The sequence below is a fragment of the Panthera pardus genome, unplaced genomic scaffold (assembly GCF_024362965.1).
Source record: "Panthera pardus isolate Hobbes unplaced genomic scaffold, ASM2436296v1 HiC_scaffold_1, whole genome shotgun sequence".
Taxonomy (NCBI): Eukaryota; Metazoa; Chordata; class Mammalia; order Carnivora; family Felidae; genus Panthera; species Panthera pardus.
The window spans coordinates 87,086,298-87,109,763 of NW_026526654.1; the positions used below are offsets into that span (position 1 = coordinate 87,086,298).

Below are 23,466 nucleotides of genomic sequence, written 5' to 3' on the forward strand. Positions count from 1 at the left end.
CTCCCTTCTCCCCAAAAGAATTAAAGGAACTGCCCCTTGCCATGTTGCAAGGAAATGGTGACTAAATGCAGAATCCAAGGAACAGAGTTCAGACACTGTAATTTATCCCTTCTTTCCACCTGCATGCAGAAGAACAAAGCAAACGTGTTCTTCGAAAAGAAGGATGCATTCCAGACCCCTTGTACATGTCTACTGTCCTGTTTTCCTTTTTTTTTTTTTTTTTTCTCTAATGAGGGAAGGCTTAGCTTAAAACTCTGGTTGAGTTATAGGAGAGGACAGGTTTTCAAGGACAACATGTGCTTTGCAGACATCGTATTAAGTGCAGAGGCAAATGATGGTTTCTCTCTGCCCACTGACCAGTCACCGTAAAAGGCAAACATATCTACATTTTGCTGCATAGCGGTGCCTATCGTCATACTCTGTGGATCCATAGGTCATGTCACAGTAAGAGCTTATTACAAACCCTTATTTCCAATTCTGAAACAGGCAATTGTTAGTTTGCTTTTTGGAAGTAAGGGCTTTCCGAGTTACGTTATCAGTTTACCTAAACTTATTTAGCGACGTCTGCTCCAAGGGTTAAGGTTCTTTAGTTCATGCCTGTCATGGGTAAAGTGGATTCTCCATGAATTAAGTTGTCTTCTGAACCTCCTGCATCCAGTCGGTCGACTGTTGAAGCCTAGTGTTGGTGGCTGATTTCTACCGTAAGGTCATTAAAGCGGAATCACTAACATTGTTTAATTTAATATCTTTCTCGTGGGTAGTCATCTATTACAAAATGGAAGTTTTAAAATTCATTATTCTCACACTTGAAAAGACTTTTTAAGCTTGAGGAAGTTTAGGTTTTAGGAACAAATTCAGTTGCAAGGACTTAGTAAGGAATTACGTACTTGAACTTCACGGCCCACCGAGGGTCTTCTGCTCCAGAGATTCTCCCCAGCGGCTTCATCACCAGATCTCAGATCATCATCCTACACGAGCAGATGGTACTTTCACGTGTAAATGGATTGGTATCACCTATATATTAAGACAAAAAAGAAATGTTTAGTGGTGCCTGGCTGGCTCAGTTGGTAGAGCATGAGACTCTTGATCTTGGGGTCATGAGTTCAAGGTCCACATTGGGCATAGGGTGTACTTAAAAGTGTATGGGGCAAGCAGAGCGATCAGTTGATGTGTACCAGGACTTCTAGCTTCTGAAGGAAGCCTTTAGTACAGGAAGTGACCAGTAAATGCTCACAGCATTGACCACAAACATTTTTTAGACTCTGCACAAATGCCAATAACTCCTTACCGTCTGATCTTCCATAGGCTGAGTCCCAACTTCCCTTGGGCCCTGTTGCTTTTCTTTTCTCTTTTTGAATCATTGCTTTCCCCCAACTTCTGTGTCGTGAAGGAGTGTACCTCTCCCTAAGCTGTGAGAAACTGTTTTGGAGTTTGCGATGAAAGGTTAGACCAGCTTCCAGTTTTTTTCTGGTGCCACGTATTAATATCTGTCCGTTAAGAGGAATATTACAGAAAAGAAAAAAAAAGATAAGAACAACCCACTTTTCTTCTAGTTCTTACTTTGTATGGAGATGGGGAAGTGCCTCTAGGGAATGGTCATGAGCAACCAAGTATATGAAAACTTGGGCTCCCCGTTTTCAGCCGTGAATGTTGCGGGACATGGAACGACACGGGAGAGGTTGTGAGCGAGAGGCGTTTCCATAGTTTATGAATAAAGACAATCCATTCCTTCTTCAGTCACCCATACGTGAAAGTTAAGTGCTAACGATGTTCAAGAAGACAGAGGTTTCTTCTCATCGGCTCCGATAGAGGAAGCCTTCTGCTCTGCTGGCTGGGCACCGATGGACGGGTAGGGTCTGGGTAGTCGTGATTATCAGGTTCTTCCCATCTCTCAAGTGTTTTATAGCTGTCTCCTAAAATGCGAAGGAGTGTTTCCAACGTCCCCCGTTCACGCACTTAACAGCTTCAATATAAGATCAGTGCTTCCCCGATGCACGGCCCGAGTCTAAGGTTCTGGCTTTTCATCAGCCGTTCAGAGAAAGATCTTGCAATTGCCCAGCTTACCTTCGTCGGTCCTCACTCACTCCCTAAGCACTGGCTGGATTGTGTGCCAGTCTCTGGGGGGGTGGATGAGGGATACCGACACCAGCTTTCTGTTCTTAAAAGGTTCCCGGTCTCCAGAGTGGGATGCAGCCATGTAAGTACACGGTATTATAAGTATTATAAGAGAATAAGAAAGGGCCCGAAAGCCTTATTTGTCATGGCCCCATTCCTGTTTTTCCTTAGGCAGTGTTGGGTCGAGAGGGAAAAGTTTCACAACTGGAGGGGCATTTGAGCTGGGCCACCAAGGATAGGTACTGAGTTTAACAGGTAGGGAGGAGGCAGATGCTGCGGGAGGAAACAGAATGTGCGAGAAATGTGCAAAAACAAGTACAAAGACGTGAACGTGCCTGCAGCGTTCTTGGTGGCGGGGCTGGAGGGGGGGGTGTTCAGGAAGGAGGGGAGGGGACAAGGCGAGAAAGTGAGCCTGTCTTTGAAGCATTTGACCTTGATCATGCGGGTAACTTGAAGTACTGAACATCGTTATGAAGGGGAGAGGCTTTGTCATACTCCATTCTAGAATAACCCAATGGCTCTGTGAAGGATTGACTGAAGGGAAAGGATTTGGGGCAGTGAGGAAAGTTAGGGCCCTGACCTCATGGTCTGAGCAAGAGAGAGGAAAGCCCAAAGTAATATGAACACCAGGAAGGAACAGATTCAAAGATAGCTAGTGTGATGGGGCACTCAGATGTGGCAGCTGATTGGACGCGTAGGTGAAGGGTTTGCAGAGAATAAACAATATTTCCTTTTTGGAATATTTGTCTTATATTTACGATATCTGCAGATTATGTACTCAAAAAATGAAAATATTTAGAAAACAAGAAGGTGACCAAAGACTTAAAAGACAAACACACATAAAATTTTAATTACCAATGCAATTAAAAATACGTTTCCTGGGGCGCCTGGGTGGCTCCGTCGGTTAAGCGTCTGACTTCGGCTCAGGTTCATCTCACAGTTCGTGGGTTCGAGCCCTGCGTTGGGCTCTGTGCTGACAACTCAGAGCCTGAAGCCTGCTTCAGATTCTGTGTCTCCCTCTCCCTCTGCCTCTCCCCCACTCACGCTCTGTCTACCCTTTCTCTGAAAAATAAATAAACATTAAAAAATTTAAAAAAATACATTTTCTGAACCATATTCAATTGCCCTAAATAGTTTTCTAATTGATGAGTTTTATATGTCAGTTACTTAGCCATTATATTTATAAAGAGGATATAAATAGTGAGCAATCATTTGGCTTGTTTTGGATGAACTTAAGTTCTGATTTGGGTGGCTTCTGAAAAAAATGTACATTTGAATATTATCTCTGCTTTCCTTACTTAAAAATTTTGTCCTTGGTACGTAAGAAATATTCACTTTTATAAGCAGTGAGTAAGCAGACATCTTCATTTTTCCAGCGTCTAACAATTTAATTCATCCAACGAGGTCCTATCAAGAGAAAATTTGAAATGGTTTGGGAAATGAGCAAAATGTAGAATTTTAATAGATGAAGCTTCTATTGGATTGTAGCGCTCGTGTAAAATTCAGTTGTTTTGTTTTTTAATGGATTCACTGTCACTGTCCTTAAACAACTCCCTTGACCTATTTCTAACTAGCATTTTCTTTGTGTCCCCTCCAGTAGAGGCTTCCTGCCAGATGCTATAATTGTTCCCTAAGACAGCATGTGTGGGCGGCCATTTGTAAACCCTCTGGGTGAGGAAGACTGTCCAGGCTCTCCTCTTTTACTATAAAGCAAAGGAAAAAAAATACAGTCTTCCTTCTCACAAATTCACAGATGTGTGGTTTCCAAGTTATGCCATTGGCTTTGCACAGAGATAAAATAATTCACCCTTTGAACTCCTCATTGGCCGTACCACTCTGAGCCCAGATGTTTAGGAATGGGATTCATAAGAACGTGTTTTTTTTTGTTTTTCAAAATCTTTAGTGAATATGAACAGGAAGTAGTCAAAATAAAATAGGCCAAAAATCAATAAGATTTCCATTTCTTGTTTCATAAATAAACTGTTTCTCACGTACTTATGACTACAGGATGTTAGTTTAATCGAATTATGTTCGGGATTCTATTTGAGATACCATTCAATAAAGCGGAGTGTGTTTTAAATGACTAACTGAAAGGACGTAGTTAATTTGTAAAATCTCCCCTTTTTGGCCGAATGTCTATATCCTCTTCATTGTGTAATTCATGCTTGTAAATTTATGTTTAGAATTGTTCCCCCGTGTGTATGTGTGAGAGCTAACACGTGCCTACATCTGGCCAGCCTGTAAAATTGCCATCTGTTTGAAATACAAGACCGTGATCAGCTCTTAGAAGAGAACCTAGGGGCCCCCGGGTGGCTCAGTTGGTTGAACGTCCAACTTCAGCTCAGGTCATGATCTCACAGCTCAGCCTGTGAGTTCGAGCCTGGCCTTGGGCTCTCTGCTGTCAGCACGGATTCCACTTTGGATCCTCTGTCTCCCTCTCTTTGTCCCTCCCCTGTGCTTTCTCTCTCTCTCAAAAAAAAAATAAACTTTTTTTTTTTTTTTTTAAAGAAGAGAACCTAAGACCTTGCTGTCTCCAGGGCATGCTGATCATGCACGGTTTTTAAAATCTCAAGCAAAGCCTTTTCTCCTCACTCAATTCTGGAGAGCAGCACAGAATAAGGGAAATTGAGCAGAGACCTGAATTCCAATGTTGACACTTGCATTTGCAAGGAAACCTGAGGCAGATTATTTATCTTCTCTGACTTCTAAGTGTGGATGATGTCTTCTTTGTAGGTACGTGGGGGGAGTGAATATAATGGTGGATGTGGATTTGACGGGCGGTTGGTGGTAAATGAATAAAAATGAGAATTGTTCTAGTTGTTGGGATATGTTTCATCAGAGTGAACCCCAAATTTGTCTGTCTCTGGAGCCACAGAAATATTTATACATGAAAAACGTTCCTCTATTTAGATGGCATAAGACATCCCTGGGAGTCATTTTTTTTTTTTTTTTTTTCTCCAGGATAAACATCTCTAGTTCTGTCAGTAACAACCCCGTATGGGGATGTGGACAGTGATTAAAAACCCAGGTTTGGGGTTCACTTCGAGTGGGGTTAGATGTTGGCCCTGTGTGTGGTCTTGGGCAGTTATGACCTTTTTGAATCTTTCATCATCCTTTGGAATAAAATAGTAATAAAAATGCCTCATAGAGTTTTAGTGAAGATTTAAATAAGCATTTGGTGGCTGGTAAGCACTTAATTAATGGCAGGGATTATTATTAGACCTTGTTTTGAGTTTCTCACCGTCCTCATTGCTACTGAAAATGAACAACTATCCTCGAGATACGACTTCAGGGGGAATCGGGTGACTAAACTTCCCCAAATATGAACCCAGTTCCCACCCAGCAGCAGAAATGAAGAATCCCCTGTTAAAATACAAATATACTTGGGAGGGAGGTGTTAGCTATGGGAATAGCCTGTCATTGCCCTCCTGTGTGAAGAAGCAAAGAGCGGCCGAAGGACAGCTCCCTGGCCCCCGAGAGTGGTGGGAGTGTGCTGGTGACAGTTATTCTGTTTGCACTGTCCGTCCTCAGGAAGGTCTGGAGAGGTGGAAAGACAAAGAAATCATTTCTACAAACACGCACAGACCAATGAGGATGCGGGGGAAGGGAATGCCAGGACCACCTTCGACTGGGACTTTGCTCACGCGCAGGAAAGATGTAGAGGACCTGAAGTGTGCCCTAACTGGGCCGTAAGCCACCACCGGTGTCTTAGATAGATCTGCCTGGAAGCTGAACTCTGCGGTGTGCGTGGGCACGAAGATAATGGGGGAAGAAAGAACAAAACGAAACAGGTTTCATTCCAGATATAAAATCCACCAGGAGGGCAGCCTCTTTCCTGACTGGCTCATGAACCATGGTGCTGGTCCAGGAAAGCCCCGTCAATGTTGATTTTGGCCATTCAGAGGCCCAAGCAAGAGAGAAGTGTGAAGGGAAAGACTGGGGGTGAGAAAAAGAAAAGGGGGTGGAAGGCCGCCATCTTGCAATTTCTGCCTGATTGCTGTTCCCGGGAGGTGACAAGCCCCCTAGGCAGGAACGTGCTCTTTCAGCCTGATACCAGTGTCCGGGGCACCGTGGATGCTACGCTTCTTTTTAGATGAATAAATGAGCACCTCCCAGGTGCCCCATTTCACCTGACAGTAACCTGACAATCAGTCCAGTGGGCAGGTGGGAAAGTGAGCTCAGACGCGTGTTGATCCACCCGGCTGGCAGGTGTGAGGTTTGGGGGTGGGGGAGGCTCACCCTCAATTCACTACCACACAAGGGGCAGAGGATGGAGAAGGGCAGAAAGTGAAGGACAACAATGCGGGAAAACAAAGGACAAGTAGAAGAAGGGAAGCCAACTGACCGGAAGAAGAACCGTAGGCGGGAGAGGCAGAAAAAAGGAAGAAAAGAACTGTGGTGTTTGTTGCCCTTACCATTTCCTTTTCTGTGTTCAACTTGTCTAGTTTTATAAGGGGATAGGTTTGTATCATGAATTTCCTGCTATCGTGTCTGGGGCTGAGACTCCATTCAAACTTTCTAATTATTAACAAGCGGCACATTTATGTTAACGTGCATACTGCTCTAGTCGGCTCACGCTGTCTCCGTGCTTTCTACAAAATGTTCCAGGAGAGGATGTTTAACCAGAGGTCACCATGAAAGGAAGAGCAATTCAGAATCCAGAGGAATTCACATGTGGTTCTAGTCGTCCTCAAAATGGCGAATGTAGCTCAAGATGTGTCATCTCTGACATCCAGGGGCCGAGTCATTTTATTTTATTTTTCCTTTCTAATGCGACGTCCGTTTGGATCAGTCAATGGGTGTATGTACGCATGACTACACATAAGGCCCCTACTGGTTAATTTTGCTTTGGCAAAGCTGGTTTTGAGTCACCTAGGATTTTTGGCAACCCAGCAACTAGCCCTTATTCCCATTAGCGATATAGATGCAAAAGCACCAGGGAAAGAAAGTCTGGACAAGCCGATTTTCTCATCGTTCTGACGGCGCTTTGGGGAATTCGTGGTACCCTCGTTGGAAGCAGAACAGGCAGGAATGTTAATTCAGAAGCATGACCTCATTTCCCAGAGCACGTCCAATGTAACTAAAAATAGAAGTGAAGCAATTGTGTCTACCGTAGCACAAAGAGAAGGGAAGTTTTGTCATTTGTCTGGCTTGTTGGGTCTTACGTGGGGCCTGTTGGATAAATTCTGCCTGAGCCACCTGCAGTGCCGGCTGAAGACCTCCTTTTCCCTTAGAGAGGTTACTCTGCATAAGGCTTTGAAAGTGGAGCTCAGGACCCCGGTGCCCTGACCTCGCGAGCTCGGGGAGGAGACGCAAATGGTGTGAGTGATGGAGAAGGTAGAAGACAGGCTCGTGGCTGTGCTGCCTTGTGAAGCACCGGGCTCCCCGAAGAAGGTTGGGTCTGAAGGTGGAGTGGACATTGAGGAGGGAAGGAGGCTACACGAAAGGCCCAGAGGGTTAATTTGAGGAGGCTGGAGCGTGGCGTGGCAAGGTAGGTGGGAGGTGGGGAAAGTCACCCGGAGCCAGTGAGAGATGAGGGCGAGAAGGAGAACTTGGATGAGCCGATAGGGAGTTTGCATCGTGTCTTGTTTGTGTGTGTCTTCGGGACAGAGCCGTCCGTTCTGACCGTTCTGGAAAGCGACGGAGACCATCTCGAGAAGACAGTTCGATAAACCACCGGGAAGGTCAAGGTAGCCGCATTAAAGAATTTTTGTGCCCAGAGGGATTCTACACGTGGCGGTACAGCGATGTATTCCCGTCAACTGCAATGCTCGTATTAGTTTTCTTCGGAAGCTGAAATTCACCTACCGGACAGTTCACCACTTGAAAGGGTCCAATTCAGTGGCTTCTAGGATGCTCACCAGGATGTGTCGCTATTCCAGACCATTTTCAACATCCCCCGGAGAAGCCCGTTAGCCGTGACTCCTGATCGCCCCCCTCCCCAGCTCCCGACAACCTGCTGTGTCTGTGGGTTTGCTGCCTCTGGACGTTTCATACGAACGGAAGCCTGTAACGTGTGGTCCTGAGTGCTCGGCTCATTTCGCTGAGGATGCTGTGTTCCAGGCGTGGACAGATTTTTCAGCACCAGATGGGAGCTGTGGGGGGGGTGCAAACTGGTGGTGGAGAGCTCGCCCTAGCTGAGGCTGCGACAGTACACGTTGCGGTATTGGGGAGCGAAGAGTGTCGTTTAGGGATACACCCACTGCAGGGGGTTGTTAACGTGCCCCAGGGCTTTGGGACTCCCTCCCTTCCGGTGGGATTGGCACGGGGGCAGGCGCAGGATGTGTCTGCAGACGGGAAGGGACTCTGGGGCCCCTAGGAGGATCTAGGGAGAGCACGATGCAAGAGCCAGCAGTGTCTGGTGCGACAAAACCTGTCTCTCCTACAGAGATGCGTCTCTTAGGAATGTCTCTCAGTGAGAGTCATCAGGATGTACGTTCTCCACCTTAAACCCCAGGCACAGGTTTCCTGAATGCTTCCGCTGTGGGTTCTCACACAGACGTGAGAATCTCCATCAAGGGAGTAAAACGTGAAGGTGACCTTGTCCTCCCTATCCGCTGGTGGTTACACGTCCTGGGAAGGAAGCCAAAGTGGCAGGACCTGTCCTGCTAAGTGACCTGTGAGTTGGGGTCAGCTGGCACCTGCAGAGTGAGTGTGGGACAGCAGGTCACAGGCTCCCTGGGGCACCGTGGAGAGCTGCTGGCCAGAGGGGTGCGGCCGGGGGACAGCCACCGCGTGAGGCAGGACACGGTCAGAGCCACGCCCCAGCTGTGGCTGCAGTGAGCCTGGCAGTGCCGGAGCCCTGGGGGCAGGGGCTGGAAGCCAAGCTCGGAACGAGGGTGGGGGGTGTGGGGGAACAGATACCCCGGGCATCGGCCCGGGGTCCAGGATGCCAGTAGAGTGAGCGTTCGTCCATTCGTATGTTCAACAATATTTCCTGAGTGCCTGTGGCGTGGCTGAACCCCTCTCATGCTGGGAAGAGAGCAGTGAATTCAACCGACGATGGCTTTGCTCTCACGGAGTGGACAACACATTGGGCTGAGATAGATACCGAATGGATAAACAACTAAGTATGTAGCAGATGGTCATGGGTGCTGTAGAGAGGGATCAGGCAACTCAAGGGGGGGCATGGGGCGTGTTGCTATTTTGTACAGGCTGTTTGGGAAGGCATCCTGAGAAAGAGGACGTTTGAGTGCAGACAGAAAGGGGGTGAGGGAGTAAGAAATGACATCTGCACGAAGATCATGCCGAACCGGGGGGACAGCAAGTGCAAAGACCCTGGGGCAGGGAGTGTGGCTCCGTGTTCAGGACTGAAGGGTGCCGAGGGCTGCGGTGGAATGAGCAAGAGGGAGAGGAGGCAGGGGCTAGGGGGACAAGGAGCGAGGAGGAGACGAGCCCGGGGACAGGGGGCTTGACCACTAAGGCCTTGCTCGCCGAGGACCCTCACTTTACCTTTAAGTGACGTGGGAAGCCATTGGTACAGGAATTTCCGTCTTCAGCCCACCATTTTATCTGGATTTTGCCCCTGTGTTCGGTAGCTACACCTTCCCCAAGACCCTGACCGCCACCTGCGGTCCTCTGTCACGTTTGTATTCGGACTTTGGGTCGTCATTTCCCGCGCCGTCACGTGCTGAGCGCAAAATTGTCAAAACAGAATTTGTACGTGAGTGGATGTTTCTAGAAAGGCGTAGGAGCGGGAAGAGGAGGAGGCTGACGGTGCTACCAGAGCAGCCGGGTGGCGGGAGGGCCGGGGGTGGTAGCAGGGGAAGGGTGGGGGTGCCCTAAGAAAGCAGAAAGGCGGGGGGGGGGGGGGGACGCCCACGAGCCTGACCTGGGCCAAGGTCTTACCATGACCTTGAAGGGTCAGCCTGACAAAATTGGACAGAAGGCTGCGCTGGAAGGGGCTTATCACACCGAGCCGGGTCGGTAACAACAGGGGTAAGGAAGAGAAGAAGGAAGGAAGGCTCCAGAGGGAAGAAGGCTCCAGAGAGGAGCCTGCGGACGTGCGGCTTTCTGCCAGCGGAGGTAACAGCGTTATCAATGATGCCGTCTAGCCCGGATGTCATGGGTCTGGGTGCCACCTGCCACCTTTCCCCTGATTGCTGGGACATCCTGCCATAACCGCACTGGGCGTCTTAGGTCGTGCGGGAGTTGAGCGGGGAGGTAAGTTTCCTCCCTTCACTTGCGCACAGTGTCTCTGGGCACAGACAGTGGGGAGTCCTGCTTCCATCAGTGATGACCGTGCATTAGGATTCAGTTGCACAGAGACTCACGGCGTGTTAAACAGCAGGAGCAGCTGTCTTCCACACGCCCAAACATACACACTCACCACTGCACACACAACGTGGTGCACCCACTGGCCGCTTGTACGAATATTGACAAAGACGAAGTGCTTCGCCTTGAAGTCTCACTGAGTGAATTTAAAACCAATGTTAAGGGGCGCCTGGGTGGCTCAGTCGGTTGAGCGTCCCACGTTAGCTCAGGTCATGATCTTGGGGTTCGTGAGTTCGAGCTCCCCGTCGGGCTCTGTGCTGATGGCTCAGAACCTGGAGCCTGCTTCGGATTCTGTGTCTTCCCCCCTCTCTGACCCTCCCACAGTTGCACTCTGTCTCTCTCTCTCTCTCTCAAAAATAAACATTAAAAAAAGATTTAAAAAATAAAATAAAAATAAAACCAATATCAGGGGCACCTGGGTGGCCCAGTTGGTTAAGCTTCAGACTTCAGCTCAGGTCATGATCTCGTGGTTTGTGAGTTCGAGCCCCGCGTCAGGCTCTGTGCTGACAGCTCAGAGCCTGGAGCCTGCTTCAGATTCTGTGTCTCCCTCTCTCTTTGCCCCTCCCCTATTCACACTCTGTCTCTGTCTCTCTGTCTGTCTCTCAAAGATAAATAAACATGAAACAAAAACCCAATATTAAATAAGGGCGCCTGGGTGGCTCAGTTGGTTGAGCTCTTGATGTGGGCTCAGGTCATGATTTCATGGTTCATGCAGTCAAGCCCCATGTCAGGCTCCGTGCTGTTCGCTTGGGATTCCCAATCTCTCTCCCTGTGCCCTACTCGCACGCATGCTGTCTTTCTCTCTCTCAAAATTAATAAATAAGCTTGAGAAAACCAATATGAAACAAAATATTCATCATTTGGATGAATACCTCATTTTAATAGTTTAATTGGCTTTAGAAGAGATACTCCATTTAGAAATTTGTAGTGGGTGAAATACTTAGGATTCTGATGAGTACTTTCTTAATTTAAAATATTTGAAGCAGAGTTACGGGAATAAGGTGAGGTGAGTTAAACAGAGTGAACTAGAATAGCAGATTTTGTTTCCTATGGGGAAGAGATCATACACTTTGCCTTTGGGTAAGGGTTGCTTTCTCAATCACCAGCTTCATCCCGAGGCTTCCTTCTCTATGCTTTTTCACTTTGCATATTCGGTTCTGTTCTCAGATGACAGCACCCCGACCCATGCCACGTTCCATCCCTTGCCCACCATGTTTCATCATAGGCCTTATTTCTGCTTTCCATATTATATATCTGTGCATTTATTTATTTTCTGCCTCCCCATTATGAATGGGAGCCTCATAGGAGCTGGTGTTTTGTTTAACTGCCATGGTTCTGGTATACTGTGGTGTTTGAATTTTGCATTGATGAATATATAATGATGCATGTCTCGCGTATATATTCTTTTGATTTACATGCTATTCTGTATTTTTTTCTGTTGGTCTCTGTGAACGCAATTTGAATTATTCCGATGGCTGATGCGTATTGAAGGTAAAAAAGTGCTAAAAGTAAGTGCTTCCTACCTCAGTTTGGAAAGTGTTTGGGGGACAGACGTTCCCTCATATACAATTACAAAGAGCCTCAGGACCTGTTGTGTGATCCCCTTTAGTGAGAGTATAGGGAGGGAAGAGAAGTTTGCTACCGATTTCTTTGGAGAAAGATGTTGCCAAGTGGACAGGATTAGAGGGGTTTATCTCCTTTACATCAAGCCTGGTGAACCACAGGAAGAACTTGGGACTGGGTTCAAGGCCAGTTCAGGCCTGGGGACCAAGCACTCTGAGGCAGCAGGCGGCCATCGTGGTCTCTGGCCTGCACTGCCCAAGCTTGCTGGGCAAGGGACAGGAGAGAATTTTCCATAGAACACACTTGAACTATGTGGGACAGCATCAGGTCGGGGCCTCTTCGATGCGGTTTGCTTGAGGTAGGGCCAGAACAGCAAGGGGTGGGAGGTGGCGTGGACTCCAGAAGGTTGTGGAAGCAGTCGTGAGTGATCACTCAGTGGAGAGAGGCATTGCCCGCTCCCCACTCCCGCTGGGGTCCCCAGTGACAGGACTTCCCCAAGAGTCCCACGGGAGAAATGGTGAGCTTAATCACCTGCCAGACCCGTAGGGCTCAGATCCACACAGCCAACGAACAGCCCGTCCTCCTGCCTTCTCCTGGCTCCACAGCTTTCGCCTCCTGGAAGGTGGGCGGCATCTGACAACGGGTCTTACTTAGCGTGGGGTGGTGATGGCAACAGAAAGAGGAAGGTGACCTTTGAATGAAGACGTAAGGTTGAAATTTTATCTAATGATTTTGCCTGGAACTTATCCCAATGAGAGAATTGAAATTCTGTTTTGCAACTTAAAATGACTTTAGGGACTGTCATTATAGAAAAGTGAACAGAAAAATCATAGGATTTACCCAAATCCCCATCCCAAGGCAGCGAAAGATTAGTTGCATGAAACACTTCTCCTACTATCCTTTCAAAAGATGTGCCTTGGTATGTCACTAATCAGGCTATGAAAACTTACCCGTTACATTGTTTTCCAATATTTCTGTAGACACTTTGGAAATAAATTTGCCGGGGCATCTGGGTGACTCAGTTGGGCGTCCGATTTCAGCTCAGGTCATGATCTTGCACAGTCTGTGATCTCGAGTCCCACATGGGGCTCTGTGCTGACAGCTCAGAGCCTGGAGCCTGCTTCGGATTCTGTGTCTCCCTCTCTTTCTGCCCCTCCCTTGCTTGCTCTCTGTCTCTGTCTCTCTCAAGATAAATAAACATTAGAAGAAATACATTTGCCATGTATATTAGAGCAATGTTGTAGATAATGTTGTAGGCTGATCCAACAGTCACTTGCAAATCCCTATTCTCCTTCTAGAACCTTGTATTGTAGAGGCTTGGTTTTCCCCGCCTTCCTTGCAGCTAGGGGTGGCCAATGAGAAGCAGGAGTCTGTGGGAACATTCTTGTTTTTATGATAAAAGAGGTAAAACTGTTTTCTTCCCTTTCTCCCTTTCTCCCTTCCTCCTACATTGAATATGGAAGTATTAGAACTGGATGAGCCATTCTATGACGAGGAAGGAAAGTCCCAAAACATCACTGGAATGCTGGTCTTGAGACTGGTGAACAATGGCATTCCTCTAGACTTCCTGACCCGTGAGAAAAACAAACCATTATCAGTTTAGCTACTGCTAGTCGGGGAATCAGTTACTTGCAGCCCAAAGCATTTTGAACAGACCCCAAAGCAAAACAAAACAAAGCCTGATTGATGTTAGGAATGAAGTTGCTATTTCCCTATATGCAGCCTGTTCATTCATCTCAAACATCTCAGCAACAGTCATGGCTAGTATTCTGTACTAGGCCCTTGGGGTACCAAGAGGAGTGCAATGGGGCTCCCATTGCAATGAATAAAAATGAGTCATAGTTACTAAAAAACATGATATGTGCTATAATACCAACAGTGAATATGCAGTGCACACGTTATGCAGAAAGAAGGAGCCCGGAAGAGACGGGGGAATCTGGGACAAGTAGTCAATCTTGGAGGACGACTTAGAGATTTATCAGATGGAAAGTGATGGGAAGGGGACTGCAAGTAGGTGAGGACAGTGCAGGCAGGGGGCAGCGAGGCCATGTGAAGTGATTGTATTCTGTGAATATTATAGTTTAATAGTGATAGGGCTCGGGCTCATGGAGTTGGCTCGCCCACTGACAGCTGTGCAGCTACAAGTAAGGCGTGTGGTTCCATTTTCCTTGCCTGGAAATTAAGGGTTTATGTACTTTGTAGGGTTTGGGGGGAAGATCCAATGAGCTAAGTCACATAAGGATTTTAGTAGGTGTTTGGCACATAGTAAGTATTCCATAACGTTTACGTGTTACTATCAGCTGGTCACGGAGACAGACAGTGGGGTGGCCTCAGAGGAATTTGAGAAGGTTGACCAGGGCTCTGTTGTGATGGGCCTTGTCCATGCAGGATAACTTGAACTTGATCCCACAGTCATCAGGAAATTCTTGCAGGTTCTGGAGCATAGAGGTCAACCAACAATGGCCTCCTCGTTGTCAAATCCTACGGGCACTTTATCCACGTGATTGATACTGTTCTTGAAGGTTTTCATCTCACAGATAGCATTTTTTTCTTGGTTTTGTTCCTATTTTAAGTTTGCCTCCTTCCAAGTCATCCTCAGTCTTTCTAGAATGCAAATTATATCACCTAACCTGATTCAAATCCGAAAGTGGCTCCCATTCCCCTCATGTAACTGCAGATGTAGCGTAAGGATTCCATGGTATCCCTGCAGGTGCTCTCGGATCCCATTTCTGTGCCTTTGCGTGAATCCTCCCCTCGGATTCCATCATAGGAAGCTACTTGGGATGCCTCAGCTTTATTGCTATTTTTTTGACTCCATGATTTTAGAGGTCCTATTTTTTCTCCCTGAGAGATTTTTTCCTTTTTCTGTTTGGCTTAAGGTTTTACTCATTCTTCTAGGACTTCACATATCCACAATATTCTCATCTTTTTATTTTCAAGCCAAACAGCCTTACGCTGACTCATTAAACAAAGGAACAATGATTTGTCACTCTTCGGTCTTTACATAACTGGTGCACATTCCCCAGAAGGGACTAATTTCTTGTTTCCCTCTGATCAAAGACATGCTATCAGGCACATTCCATTTCATAAAACCACAAAGTGTTGTTTCAGGGGAAATTAGCTCAGCCTTGAGCTACGTTTCCACACTGCAGTTGACTTGGTGAGACGGAATAAAGCCCGGTTACTATTTCAGAATTTTTTACATTGGATTGGACTGGTGGTTTGGTTGTTACCCTGGAGAGGGTTTTCAATTACTAAGATGAGTCATTTTAGGGACTGGAAGGAACTGGAGAATTTTTATCATCCAGGAGTGATGGGGAATCTAGGGTCCAAGCCCTGCCATCCTCTGTCATCCAGGGAAAGGGAAAGAAATAAGTATCAGGACAAATTAAAACAGGGCTCGTGAGAGAGAACAACATTGTTTTCTGCTTCTGTCCTGCTGAATCTGGCTTGTGCAATAAAATAATTTTATTTGTTCGTCTCTACAACTGAAATAGGCTGAAAGGATGGTCCCAGGACTCCCCCCCCCCCTTTTTTTTATTGTGTCTGGACTCATTCTAAAAGAAGAGACTATGGTTTTGGCTTTTGCTGTTCTGAATTTTATAATATACTCCTACAGAATGAGTTAGGGCTCAGCTAGACATTTACTGGAATGCATCATTTTTACAAACTTCTTTCTCATCTTAAATAGTGGTGAAAGTTCATGAACAAAGATATTTATTGGTCTGTGCACTTCTGAAAAATTAAAATGCCCTTGTATTTATCAGTAGGGTTGAGTAGCCCAAGATATTTCTTCTCAATGGAAAATTCGGCAATTATTAGAAATACAGTTATTACAGTGATAAAAATAGGAAAAACACTGTGTACCCATAATATTACTGTAATCATATAAAAAGCCCTTAAATTAATGGCCATAAAAATGTTGTTCGTATTGGGGTGTTAGAATTATGTATAATGTTTGAGCTTTTATCTACTTTTCTGTATTTTCCAGATATTTATTTATTCCTTTTCCTCCCTTTCTTTCTCCCCTCATTTCCTTTATGTAATTCCTTCTTCCCTCCCTTCCTTCCTTCCTTTCTCCCTTCCTTCCTTCCTTCCTTCTTCTGTTTTTCCTTCCTTCCTTCCTTCCTTCCTTCCTTCCTTCCTTCCTTCCTTCCTTCTGTCCTTTCTTCCTTCTTCTGTTTTTCCTTCCTTCCTTCCTTCCTTCCTTCCTTCCTTCCTTCCTTCCTTCTGTCCTTTCTTCCTTCTTCTGTTTTTCCTTCCTTCCTTCCTTCCTTCCTTCCTTCCTTCCTTCCTTCCTTCCTTCCCTGCCTCCCTCCCTCCCTCAATACTTCCTTCCTTTCTTCATATTTACTGCACACCTATTCTGTGTGAGGACCTCTTTTAGGCTCTGGGAAGCTATCAGCAAACAGAACAGACATCAGTTCCAACTTTGGTTTTGTGGCCAGTTGGGGCATGGGTTGGAGAGGAGAGAAATAGAGGGGAGGCAACAAGTAGGGAGGGATGACCCCAAATCCAGGTCAGAGATGATGGATGCATGGGCTACAAGTGTTGCTCTGCCCCCCTTCCTTCTCATATAACCTCCTTCTGGATAATTTCCTTCTCCTGTGTTTCATTCAGGCCTCTTCTCACATGTCATTTAGAAAGTTCTACGGCCATCTTAGCTCTTTTCCTCTCTTATCTTGTCCTGCCCCAACTCCCTCCCCCCACCTTTAAATACTACTTATCCCTACTTGGCTGCCACCATAGGAGGAATTCATATATCCTTTGTCTATTTATTAATCGGCTTCCTTCCCTAGAATGCAAGCATGAGATGTTGACTTTGTTTTGTTCATTGTTTATTCCCGTCATTTAGAAATGTGTCCATCTAGCACAGAGGAGGGGTTTAACAAATATTATCTGAATGATTAAACAAATGATTTCTAAACCTATATCCTTAGCTTTGACATCTTGTTTGAGTTCCAGATTTATATTTCCCATGCAGACTAACGCTTTAGAGTGTATCCTGAATATACTTCGAACTCCAAATGTTCGAAGATACTTACGATCAGCCCCCTTTCCCAGCCAGATCTGCTTCACTTCTTGTGAAATCCCCTCCATTAGGGGCCTTTCTTTTCCTCAAGGCTTTAATTCTGTACCACATCACGTTTGCCTGTCTCCCTAGGAGAGAGCATAAGGAAAGCAGGTAGACCCGGGGGTTATCAAAGGATTTATGCGTGGAGGATTTATCCTGGGGGATCGTGCTCAGCAGCTCAGTGAGATTTTCTCCTTGGTGATATTCTAATGCATTTGCATGTACAGTGTTGTCTGATTGAGAAAGCAAATATTCATCCATTAGGGTTTTCTGGCCTCTTCTCTGATTGACTGTGCGTACTCGTTCCAAGTAGGGGAAGAGCTGCATGATTTACAGACTTTCCTTTTTAAAATGTTTATTTATTTTGAGAGAGTGCGCACGAGAGCGGGAGAGGTCAGAGGGGGGAGAGAGAGAGAGAGGGAGGGAGCATGAGAGGCAGAGAGAGAATCCCAAGCAGGCTGTGCACTCTCAACAGAGAGCCTGATGCGGGGCTCTGCCCCACCAATGGTGAGATCATGACCAGAGCCAATATCAAGAGTCCCAGCCTTAACCGGCTGAGCTACCAGGCACCCCAGCCTTTCCTTTTTAAATGTGGTTAGAAGGAAGGGATGGAATATTCTGTATGGGTACTCTATTATTGCTGATAACTAGTTCTGAGTAATATTTTTTTGTGCAAGAGGGGGAAAAGTGATAACTGAAAACGTCATTAATATCATTTTTTTTTTTGCGCCAACACTAAAATTTAATTCTATTCCTGGTATTAAACAAGAAGCACAGAAGTTTACTTCCTCAGGACATAGCCTTTGAATTGTCGTAATAGATGTTGCCTCCGCCTCCCCCCCCCCCCCCCCCCCCCCCCCCCGCCCCTGATGGGTCTCATCCTTACCTCTGAGAAATAAGCCAGAGGAAAATAATGGTATGTTCTGAAGCTTCGTCAAGCTAGCACGCTTTCAAATTACAAGGCAACATTAGTTCCTCTTGGGTGATTCCATCAACTTAAAAAAAAAATTTTTTTTTTAATGTTTATTTATTTTTGACACAGAGAAAGACAGAGCGTGGGTGGGGGAACGGAAGAGAGAGAGGGAGACACAGAATCAGAAGCAGGCTCCAGGCTCCGAGCTGTCAGCACAGAGCCTGCTGCCGGGCTCGAACCCACAGGCTGTGAGATCATGACCTGAGCCAAAGTTGGACGCTTAGCCGACTGAGCCACCCAGGGGCCCCTCCACCAACTCTTAAGGCCTGTTTCTGATATCAAGGAGCTTGCAGGCGTCATGGGAAAACAGGCTACCAACCATGAAATATGGCCAAAATAAGTTACGTGTATTTCAACACGGCATAGAATACGTTTATGTATATCGTCATCTATTACTTTCTATTACTTTCTTACTGCTCCTTCCTCCAGCAGACCGAATCATTGATCCTACTTTTGTGCCTTAAAAACAATCACGAAACCGCGAAAGGCTCTTCTTTCCGCAGCCACCACGGCGGTAGCTTGTGCCTGCGAGGCCACCAGAAGTCTTATTTGGAGACGCTGCCAGGGATGAAAAGTCATTAAAGGCGACGGAGGCGTAGGCCCCAGGAATGTCGAGTTGCGCCCCTCACGGCCCTGTTGAACCCCGCCGGGGAAAACGCACGCGCCTTCTCCGCGAGGGCGCCGCGCGGACTCTTAAGTGTTTCAAGTCCTCGGGCCTTGGCGCCACGGCGAACGCGGGCGGCGGGGCGGGGCCTGCGGGCGGCGGGGCGGGGCCTGCGGGCAGGGCGGGGCGCCCACGCGGCTAACGGTCCAGGCGGGCGGGCGCGTGCCCGCGGGCGGCGCCTCCTGGGGCCCCGCCGGCCGGGAGCGCGCCGCCGCCGCCGGCCTCGCCCCGCCCCGCCTCCGCGGCCGCCGCTTCCTCTCGCGTTTCCAGCTCGGCTCGGCTCGTGCCGCCGCTCCCGGAGATGCGGCTGAGCCGGGCCGGGGCGGCGCCCGCCTGCGCCATGAGGATCCCGCGCTCGGCGCCCGCCCCGGGCCTCTCGGGGCGGCGGAGGCGGCCGTGAGCGGGCGCGGCGCGCTGGGACGGACGCGGGCCCGCGCTCGGCCGGGACGCTCGCGATGGGGGACAGGTAACCCCGCCCGGGCCGGGCCGAGCCCAGGGCCGCGAGGCTCCCCGCCTCCCCCCCGGAGACCCCGCGCGGGAGGGCCCCCACGTGGCCCCCACTGAAGGTCCCTTTGCCTTTTGCACAGGTGGCTCCGGGTGACCGTCCTCCCCGGCTGCGTGGGCTGCAGGACCGTGGCCGTCCGGGCGTCCTGGACCGTGCGCGACATCAAGGAGCGCATCTTGGCGGAGACGGGCTTCCCGGTGTCGGAGCAGCGGCTGTGGCTCGGCGACAGGGAGGTACGGCGCGCCGGTCCCCGCTCCCTGTAGGACGGTGGGCCCGCCTCTGTGCTCGGGGTTGTAGCGCATCCACTTGCTAAGTCAGTGGGCTCGCTGAGACGGAAACCGGGCGGGTTTCATTCTCGCGTCGTGGAGGGCAGAGGTGGCTTTAGCGATCACCCGGGACGTGATGCTTTGTGAGTAACACGGTCAAGAAGCGCACGGGGTTTCCCCTCGCGAGTGGCAATTTTAATGGAGCTGCCGGTTCAGCGTTTGTGTCACCCTGCCCCCTGCCCGCCGTTTTGTCTGAATCTTCACTTCCTGAAATTAAGGTACTTTTTCGATGGGCATTGTAGCCAGAGGGTTTTTGTGCTGGTTTACTTGTTTTGAAGTGACTTAACCATTACTCAGATTTTTCTTTTTTTTGTGTGTGTTAAAATTTTTTTTAATCTTTTATTTTTGGGAGGGAGAGAGAGAGACAGAGAGAGAACGAGAGAACGAGTGGGGGAGGGGCAGAGAGAGAGGGAGACACAGAATCCGAAGCAGACTCCAGGCTCCGAGCTGTCAGCACAGAGCCCGCCGAGGGGCTCGAACTCATGAACGGTGAGATCATGACTTGAACTGAAGTCCGCGGCTTAACCGACTGAGCCATCCAGGTGCCCCCAGATTTTTCTAATTGTGTTGTATACTTTACTGGAATAATCCTCACCTTCACCCCCCCCCCCCCCCCCCCCCAGTTTTGAATCACAGAAATTTAGGCAAAGGATCTTCAGACTATATTATAGAAACTGTTCTTTCCCATTAAAATTTCTGGGGTGCAAATGAATGGCTTCAATAAAAACTTTGAAAGATGGGACTATTTCATATTGTGATCTATATATTCTTTAAGTTGTGAAAAAACTTAATTTCCTTAAAGGAGTTAAATGGAAACATTTTACTGAAAATTAACCCATTCTTTTATCCTAATAAATACCTTCACTTTTTAGAAGATAAAAGAGCCTTTCCAGGATTTAGAAGAGGCAAAAAAAAATGTTAAACAGATATACAAGGAATACTGAGCCACACAGAATGACCTTACAAGTCTCGGATTTGTATCCGGTACAAACATTGGTATTTTTCAATCCCTCAGTGTAATCTTGACCGTGTGTGTACCTGGGTCCACACCATGGTCTCTTGACCACTTAGACACGGGTTCACAGTTAAACTGGTCTTATGTTCCTCCACAGCTCAGCCCTTCTTACGTATTTGGTAGCACATAGACCTGTGACTCGTTAGAGGACTTTGGACAGAATTGAGGAGCAAATTATGAACTTTTTAAGAAGCTTATTCTTCTATAAATATTTGTCATTCTTACCTCTTTCTCTGGGCCCACCTCTGTCTCTTAGCTTTCCTGTCTATAGTCTCCTGGTTCTGTACCCACTTCTTTGGTTATTCCTCTGGGTCTGCTTTGCCATCTCGTCCCCTACACGTGGTCAAACCCTGAGGCTCAGTCGTGGCTCAGTCTTGCCCGTAGAAGTGCTTTTGGAGGCGTCTGTGCAAAGCATTGGTATGGGATAGTGAATGTGGCCGTGGTGCATAGAGAGTTTCAGACTGAGTGGCTGGGTGAGGGGGGGTCTGGTCAGGAAGCTTGTGCTGTCCTGAGCTAGTGAGGTTCTAGATCGTGACCGACTGTCACAGTGAAACTAGAAGGAAAGGATATACAGGAGGCTTTGGAAAGATGTGATTACGGCAGTTGGTACAAATGGATGTGCGTGTGTGCATGTGCGCAGGGTAGAGGGGTAGATGTGGAGAGGCAGAAGGTCTCGCCAGGGATGTTCACAAGCCTTGAGTCAGACCCAGAGATAATGGAATCCTAAATATGTCAGGGTGAGCAGGAAGCAAAAGCTGTTGAGGACTCCTTGTCACTCACGGGTTTGGGTCCGTTTGGGACATAGTTGGCATCAGGCACTTTCTCAGTCCTCAGTCTTTCCGGGCCATCCGCCACCTTCATTGTCCTCGTCCCTCTTTTGCCTTCCCTGGCCTGGAAGTGGAATTTGTAAGTTCTTCACTTTGCCTCCGGTCTGATGAAGAGACTGTCTCATTATAGCTGTTTCCTCTGCACCGAATGTGGTCGAGCCTCAAACTAGGAGGCGTGAAGCATGACTTGACTTTCCTGTCTTTTAATTGATCAAAAATGTCCTTTCTGTCACCTCTTGAGTCTTAGAACCTCCTTGTGTCCTTGACAACTGAACAAAGGCAGAAGGGTTGGGAGATCCAGGTTGTAATTACTATCGTATTGTTTGCTTAATAATTTGGAAAGAGTTGTTTCATAGTCCATGAAAATGATCATCTCTGAAGTTTTTGAGGGAGTCTGTATACTAGTCTATATACTAAGTCTGAATACTAAAGACTTAACTGGGCAACTTTTAAGATTTCATTGCCTCTGGAGAGGAGTAGGACCAATGTTACTTTGCTTGGTTGGAGCGGTGTAGGGTCTAGGAAGGAGAGAGGCCCAAGCCAGATTCCTTAATCTTGGCAGACTCCGGAGGGGAAAGCTGAGAGCCCTGCTGAGGTCAGTTATCTGTGCTGCTCGATTTCTCTTTGGGAGAATCACTTCCCTGTGGACAGGTCACTGATGACACTGCACCAAAAGCATTCGCTGTCAGGCTCCCGTAGCCAGTTACATCTGTGTTTACGAACGCGATTCTACCCTGTCTTCTTCCTGTTCAAGGCCTCTTTAAGACCTGCAGACTTCTTCCTGCATTAAAAATTGCCTCCCTTCCTCCCTTCCTGCCTTTCTTCCTTCAGATAAACCTCAGCTGTGCTAAATTGGACTAGTAATCCTTGGTTTATGCATGGCTCTCACTTAGTAATTAAGTGGTTAATTAACTAACTATGGAATGAACAACTTTGATGACATCATCCAACTGGAGAAGAACACTGTTGGTAGTTTGTATTTACCTGTGTGCTCCTCTCCGCCCCAGCCCGTGTGCCTCTTTTCCCTTACCCCTTTGCATTTATTATTCTGTTGCCTTTTTTCTGGTTGTTTCAGTCGTTTTATCATAAGTGTGTATATTTATGTGTGTACATATGTATACCTAGGAACACATATATCCATATATGTGTATGTGTGGGTCTGTAACCTAAGTCTATAACCTGTGTGATACACTGTTTACTTTTAGTTCTTTGTGAACTTTATAAGCTTATTATTCTATATGTGGTAACTTGGAGTTATCTTTTTAAAGTCAGTATTATGTTATGAATATTCACCCAGAGTTATGTGCAGCTTAGTTAACCCATTTTTTCATTGCTGGATGATGTTCCGCTCTGTCAATATGTTATAGAATTGGGGTTGTTTCTAAAATAATTGTGGTTAGCAACGGTACTGCTAGGATGATTCTTATTCATATTTCCTGTGCAGGGAGTTTTTAGTTTTTACAGGCTTGCTTTAAGATTCAGTGGGAGTGTGTGTGTATATATATATATATATATATATATATATATATATATAAAATACTATATATAATATAAATTGTATATAATTATTACATATAATACCATACATATAGTATTATATATTGTATATATTATACGTATATAATACTATATATACTATACTATAATAGTATATACTACTATATATATACTATATAATATGTAATACATGTAAATGATAAGTATTTGTGTTTTAGAAATGGGGACTAGAATGATGATACACAGAAAGTAAGGAGGCCAGATGAGAGATTGTCATAAAAATCCAAGAAATACTGAGAGTCTGAGCATGAGCACTTGGAAACGGAGAAGAGCAAGTTAGGTCTGAGGGAAGCTGGGGATGGACCTGGTAGCACCTGGAAGGTTAATTGGCCATGTGGTTTGCAGAGAGAGTGAGAGAGAGCGAGAGAGAGAGAGAGAGAGCGCTTCTCCCGCGTTCCCTCCGAGGTGCAGAGGTAGAAGGTGCCCCTATTAATAGAAATATACAATAAAAGATGGCAGAGGAGGGTTTGGAAGGAAACCCAGTGAGGTCACTTTTGACGGGTTGAGCTTTAGGAACCTTGGAGGATCTCTGTGTGGGATGATGGTAGACAGTTGGAAACACTGACTTTTTGA

At 47.0% G+C, this 23,466-nt stretch overlaps 1 protein-coding gene across 1 annotated transcript in view; it reads left to right on the forward strand.

Annotated features, from left to right (window-relative positions):
- The window catches only part of SACS (sacsin molecular chaperone), an 85,003-nt gene that overhangs the window by 24,355 nt on the left and 37,182 nt on the right, over positions 1-23,466 (forward strand). The window contains 1 exon segment of the mRNA XM_019447979.2: positions 19,251-19,401. Coding sequence (XP_019303524.2) covers positions 19,251-19,401 — 151 coding nt within the window.